Raw genomic sequence first — 6,435 nt, forward strand, 5'->3', positions numbered from 1 at the left:
TACGGGTTGGCAAATGTGCATGCAATTGGAAGCCAATATCTTTTTTTAAAAAGGTATTAGAACACAACAAAAGATTTAGAAACATTAATAAGTAATGAATAGAATGTGTCACACATTTATGCTTTGATTGAGAGCAGTTTAAAACGTTAATCATTTTCTCGCTATCATTCTAAGTTCCAGCGGTGGAATGAAGGGAGGGTTATGGGGAAGGATCCCTGGAATCCACCTTATTACTGATTTAGGAAAGGAAAGATTCCAGACTATAATTGGATTGGAGGAGGGATGAATGATGTCGGACAGCTGCACTGTAAGTGCGCCTGCTTGCAGGCTGAGAGGGTGATTGGCTGTGAACGGAGGGAGCGTCAATGATGACGCGCAGAGAGAAAGTATAAATAGAGCTGCAAGTGGCGCCTGATTTGTGAATGAACTAGTAGCTGTTAGTGTGGTGCTGTCTTTTGTTGTAGCGGTCAGCCGCGGGCGGGTGACATTGCAATATGAAGTATATCATAGGTATCGGAGGGTAAGTATTGCAGGTAACACATTACGCTCCGCAGGGTAAAGAAGCATGTTGAACTTGTGTTGAAACATTTTATAACCATATAACAATTATAGTACGGAAATAGGCCATCTTGGCCCTTCTAGTCCGTGCCGAACTCTTATTTTGCCTAATATTTGAGTTCTTGGGATGTGAAATGAATATTTTTAATTGGACTTTTAAAAGCCATACGTTACAAAGTAATTCCACGATTGATAAATGCTTTTAAATGCCAATTTATCTAATTTAATGTGTATTTAAATATAACATTGATGGTAAGAGACTATGATTAGCCACGTTTAACCGCAGTGGGTGTTATACAACAGGAAGTTGCTCTAGTGAGCTACATCGGCGGTGCATTGTTTCCTTCTGAAAAGAAGTAATGAACCTCTCTCAAGGTCAGACTTGCCTGGGGGTTTGCCTGTCCTCTGGTCTTTTCCCTGAAGGGTCTGAGGAGAGGGTGAGAATTAGTTTCCGTTTTTTTTCCCGCGCTGCTGCCGGGTTTGATTCTCCCGCTCAAACTCCGCTTCTTGTGGCGCCAAGTTCATGTATCACGCCTTGTGATTGCACCCATCAACTAGTTTTACTTCTCTATGAAACTATGCTGTTATTTCAGGGGATTCAATATACTTAAATTCCTATTTAAAATCTTCCATCAAACTATTACTTGAATTTTCCTCTGTGTAGATACCAGTAAATCAGTCGGTGACTGGATTATTTTAAGGACAAGCTAATTAAGTTAACTCGCCGTAAATTCGTCTGTATTCATTTTCATTACATTAAATAGGGGGATTTCCCTCCCTTGTTTTAGAAGGAATGATTTAAAAGTCACCCACTTGTGGAAGTTGATGTGCGTTTAAATTTGGCGCCCTTTCTGAACTCAATTACGGAAGTTTAAACTGCCGCTTCTCAAGTTCTTGCAAGACTATCGTTCTTGTCAAAATTCAGTGTTTGAATTAATCTCGGATCTTCCTCCAGCATTTGGATTTAATGGTGGGACTCCGGGCGATGGTCTCGCTCTATCAATTGATTTTTAAAAAAATGATTTTTCAGTGTGACCAACGGTGGCAAAACCACTCTGACGAAGAAAATTAGTCAAGTGTTACCAAATTGCTGTATCGTACATCAAGACGACTTTTACAAGGTGAGTATAACATTTTTTTCTATTTCTGTGGGGAAGATAGATGCCTGTTTATTGTAGTAGTAATTAACATTGCCCAAAGTCTAAGTGTACAAAGTGAAATGTCTGGCCATGATTACATTGGTTAAAGTTTTTAATCCATGAATTGATGTATGATTTGTAATGTATGGGAAAGTTTATAATCGATTCATACATAACACATGGGTGAACTTGTGCCTATATTTCAATTGTGTAACTAGGTAGTCTACTAATCTGTCACTTTGCTTGTAACATAATTTGGCAATGCTCCAGGACATTTCACTCAATGTACATCTCAGGGTAGGTTGAATTGGGTAAAATACAGCTGTTGCATTGTTGCACCTGTTTCTGATCTACCTTGACTAAATTTGGTGGGTGGTAGGGTAATCTAATTGGCTTTTGATTTCTCAAGTGCAAAATTTTGTCATGTGGAAAAGGGTGGTTAAGAATCTGCCATGCATGAATTGTGCTGCATAAATGATTTTTGCTGGGAGCTGCACAATGAGTGCAGTTTGTGATTAACCATGCTCTGAAAGCAAAGCCTCTGAACACAATGTTAGCCTCTTGACTGAGGAGTGGCCATTGGGGAGGTCTTGCTTACAGTGGAGTTGTGGTCCCAGAAAAAATCAGGGATTTTGGGCAAGCAAATTGAAAGATTGATGTGATTCCCATCTTGTAAATGTTTGTAGCCTTGTTTTTATGACTATTTCAGACACCAGATCAAATAGAAGTTGGGGAAGATGGATTTAAGCAATGGGATGGTAAGAATGGTATTGGTTGTAGGCAGTGACATTTTTGTAAGAAAACTAGTTGACATTTATTTAACCTTGTGTTAGTCCGTGCAGTAATCTGCTGGGTTCTTCTTTGACCTTCAGTGATCACAGCCCTCGACATGGAGGCAATGATGAGTACTGTCAACGCCTGGATTGACAACCCAGTAAAGTTTGCCCGATCGCACGGAGTGAACGTCACTCCAGCCTCCGATGAGCACAGCGATCCAGAGAAAGGAGTGCAGATATTGATAGTGGAAGGGTTCCTGTTGTATAACTACAGGTGCAGTTTTCTGGAACTCCCTCTTTCAGTTTGAGAAGGATGGGTTTATAAAGTGCTATGAGACTTTCATGCTGCTGCATGGATATCAGTAAAAGATAATGGAGGCTGTGGGCCTTTTTGTACTCCAATGGGAAGTGTCCAGTAGGACTCTAAAGTACAAATTTGCTGGCTAGCACACAGACTGTAGAATCATGTCAGGGTGATTTGTGGTTACCAGCCTATTATTGGCAATAATGAGGTGATTAGGGGCATTGAACAATAACACTTGGCCAGTATATTGGTTTGTGATTTTTAAAATGTAGAGTGATTGTAAATGACAATCAATTCCCAAAGTCATCTGTTCTAACACTTAACATTTAGAAACATAACATTCTTTTGGTGTTACCAATTAAATTCAGTTGTACAAATGTATCTGTTTTGGCCACAAACCTTTATACTCATTACTCCTGTATCCAGAATTGGCATTGGAAACATTTTGCCCAAGTTACATCTACAATTTTGTCTTGTTGGAAGCCATGTGATATGGATGCAGATTTGTAATTGTGTAAATACAAACTGTAGGTAGAATAATTCTGCCAGTTTTTCAATTAACTGTTATTTTCTTCCTTGATCCAGGCCTTTGGTTTCACTGTTTAGTCGACGTTACTACTTGTCCCTTCCGTATGAAGAATGCAAGAGGAGGAGGAGGTAAATGGCTACTTCGTATTGCTGTGCAGTTAATTTATGAAGCAATAATCTCTACACAAATTCAGCCATTAACTGAGTCTGTTCATTTCTAGTACAAGGAATTATACAGTTCCTGATCCTCCTGGCTTGTTTGATGGCCATGTGTGGCCGATGTATCTAAAGCACAGGAAAGAGATGGAGGCCAACAATATTGATGTTGGTAGGTGTCCTTGCATTCCATATTAAAAGCTAACAATTAAACTGGGCTGCTCCATAGATGGAACAGTGAGTAGAAGGGCCTACACAGACTTCTGAAGAAAGGAGAAATGAATTTGCTGAAAACAAGAAGTGAGGTTGATGTTGGAGCAGAGAGTGTTGAAATGTAGGAAGTTGAATTTGGGGAAGGAAATCGGTGACTTAAAACATGGAAGACACAATTTTCCTTCCCAGGGAACTATAGCTATTGGGGTCACTGGGTCGATTCGAATACGTAGCCGCTTGAGTTTTGAACTCTGGAGGAAGTGGACTGTGTGGTGGTGAGGTGAGGGTTGGCTATGGGTCAGGCCAGCCACAACCCTATCTGTGGGGCTATGGGTCAGGCCAGCCACAACCCTATCTGTGGGGCTATGGGTCAGGCCAGCCACAACCCAATCTGTGGGGCTATGGGTCAGGCCAGCCACAACCCAATTAAATGGCAGTGGAGATGTGGTCCACACCAGTTTCTAATTGTGGCAGGTTTTTGCTACTGGCTGAAAGCAGTATTTGATAATAAAGAATTAAATGTCCAGAGCTGAGATGATTGAAATCTCCCTTCTCTTCAGGATCCCACTTGTAGTTTACTTGCTTTGTTCTGTGTCAGTTTCATCCTCCTTAGAAATTGCAGATTTTCTGTCTTCAGGAGCTCAGGTGAGCCTGCTGCTTAGCTAGTTGTCATATTGGCTCACTTGGCTTTCCAGCTCTGTACAGAGCTGGGAGCTCTCAGCTCATTGTCCCAATGATGATCTCATTAGCTGGTGTCCTTGCAGTTCTGTTTCTGGATGTTAGTGTGGGGGGAGATGGTTTTGGTTGGTCAGACCAGCTGGGCTAATGTCTTGTATGACTTGTCAAAGTTGGATGGAGTAAATGCTATAATTTTTTTTAAAAAAAATGTATTTCTAGTGTATCTGAATGGTTTGAAGTCAAGGGATGAAATCTATCTACAAGTGTATGAAGAGATTCAAAATCTGATCCTGAATTCATAGGTAATTACAGATTCACTTTTTGGATTCCTGGTTTTGATTATTGATTATTTCACTATTTTAATTTCCTTCAAATCTTTCTTTCAGGAGTTGGTGTACTGAAGACTTGAAGATCAAGTTGAAGTTGTAAATAGTTGTCTGAAACTTTATCCTCTTAGATTAGTTGATTGTATATAGATTGGAAATGGTTTAAGTTATTTCAATCTGCCTATGAAGGCAGTATTCGAAGCTTTATAATTTTTTATGTGGGATTTTTGGTTACTTTTTACTCAATGTTAATCCTGTATAATGAATATTGTAAACTATATTATTGACTGAGTCAACAGGAATTCTGCAGATGCTGGAAATTCAAGCAACACACATAAAAGTTGCTGGTGAACATAGCAGGCCAGGCAGCATCTCTAGGAAGAGGTGCAGTCGATGTTTCAGGCCGAGACCCTTCACTCGTCCTGACGAAGGGTCTCGGCCTGAAACGTTGACTGCACCTCTTCCTAGAGATGCTGCCTGGCCTGCTGTGTTCACCAGCAACTTTTATGTGTGTTGCTTTTATTGACGGAGTGTTGTATTTGCCCACCTGTGTAACTGTCTTCCGTTGTACTTGTGATGTTCCTCTTAAGAACTGCAGGTCCAAATTTTACCCTTCACATTTGATGAGAAGAGACTGGTTAAAGATTGGCTCAAATGTATACAGTGATGGGGACCACGGGGTAATTTCTAGTGTGGAAGTATGTGTTGGAAGCAATATACTCCATTTTCCACAAAATTTGAGTGTCCTGCACCCAGTGCTGGATGTCAATTGTGTGGGGTGTAGGTGCTGTCTTTTATCTCCTATTGTTTGTTCTTGGCAAATTTCATGTTCAGCTGTTTTAAGTTCATTGTTTTAACATTTAACACTTCAGCATTCAAGTTTAAGATGGAGGTAATACACCACTTCCCTTAAACTGTCTATCAGCTGTCTCATTTCTCTCCAGATTAAATTATTTGCTTTGTCTGCTTTTTAAAGAGTCCTTCACTAATTTTATACTTTTCCCGCTCACTTCAATTAAAATCTAAAACATTCTGAAATGAGGTAGAAACGGGAAAATGGAAAGCTTCAAAGGGTTGGACAGAAGCTGGAGAAAGAAGCAATGTTTCAGAGGAGCATTAACTCAACAGACCCTGTTTGAGCTGCTAAGTAGAGCATTTTCTGGAGTTTCTGATGAGAAATGGCTGTTCTTGACTCATCAAGACTCCACCTTCTTACTCTGACTTCTCAATGTTGATTGTTTACTTTGTCATAGATGCTGCCTGACCTGCTGAGTTCCTCCAGCATTTTGTGTGTGTGTGTAGGTGTCCCTGCACTCTACTTCAGCAGTGGCAAGATACTGTGATATGTATTTCATTGCAGTAAATTTTAGGAGGTTGGGGCACTGTGATGTAAATAACACAATGTTTAGAACAAATGGCTGTGCTTAATTTCTAGCTACTTCCATGTTTAGGGCAACATTCAGAAAATAAAAGCTGGTGGGTAGGCAGAGGCCTGCTTCATAGCCACCAGCCTAAAATCTATTGTGCAACTGTGGGCTCTGCTACCTATGTAACTAACACTTAATTGATAGGATAAGTAGCCTTTTAACAAGTAATCTATTTCTGAGGAGCTCTGGAAAATTCAAAACTAGTTTTGAGTGGTTGTAAAAGGCAATGAAAGTTGATAATGAGTCAAAAATATTTCCAGATGTAATTTATTGATTAGTCACCCACAGCTGCTCTCTTACTACTCCCACTCTCAATCTCTTCAACTGGGG

General features: G+C 40.2%; 1 protein-coding gene across 2 annotated transcripts; it reads left to right on the top strand.

Annotated features, from left to right (window-relative positions):
• The first annotated feature begins 412 nt into the window (after positions 1-412).
• Positions 413-5,033, top strand: mibp (muscle-specific beta 1 integrin binding protein). 2 transcript variants are annotated; one of them, XM_072244631.1, is made up of 8 exons: positions 413-520; positions 1,589-1,679; positions 2,407-2,455; positions 2,570-2,747; positions 3,363-3,434; positions 3,527-3,633; positions 4,572-4,654; positions 4,739-5,033. In XM_072244631.1, the coding sequence occupies exons 1-7, from the start codon at positions 495-497 to the stop codon at positions 4,652-4,654; spliced, it is 606 nt and encodes a 201-aa protein (XP_072100732.1). In that variant the 5' UTR covers positions 413-494; the 3' UTR covers positions 4,739-5,033. The 2 variants fall into 2 exon arrangements, with proteins under 2 accessions (XP_072100732.1, XP_072100733.1); XM_072244632.1 differs by lacking the exons at positions 413-520; positions 2,407-2,455.
• Positions 5,034-6,435: the final 1,402 nt, after the last annotated feature.

Source organism: Mobula birostris, chromosome 26 (assembly GCF_030028105.1).
Source record: "Mobula birostris isolate sMobBir1 chromosome 26, sMobBir1.hap1, whole genome shotgun sequence".
NCBI classification, from domain to species: Eukaryota; Metazoa; Chordata; class Chondrichthyes; order Myliobatiformes; family Myliobatidae; genus Mobula; species Mobula birostris.

Excerpts from the sequence above, each read along its gene's own strand:
- mibp (XM_072244631.1), top strand. The coding sequence starts at position 495 with ATGAAGTATATCATAGGTATCGGAGG. Across the intron at positions 3,435-3,526 it reads GAATGCAAGAGGAGGAGGAG|TACAAGGAATTATACAGTTC; the intron begins GTAAATGGCTAC and ends GTTCATTTCTAG. Across the intron at positions 3,634-4,571 it reads GGCCAACAATATTGATGTTG|TGTATCTGAATGGTTTGAAG; the intron begins GTAGGTGTCCTT and ends ATGTATTTCTAG.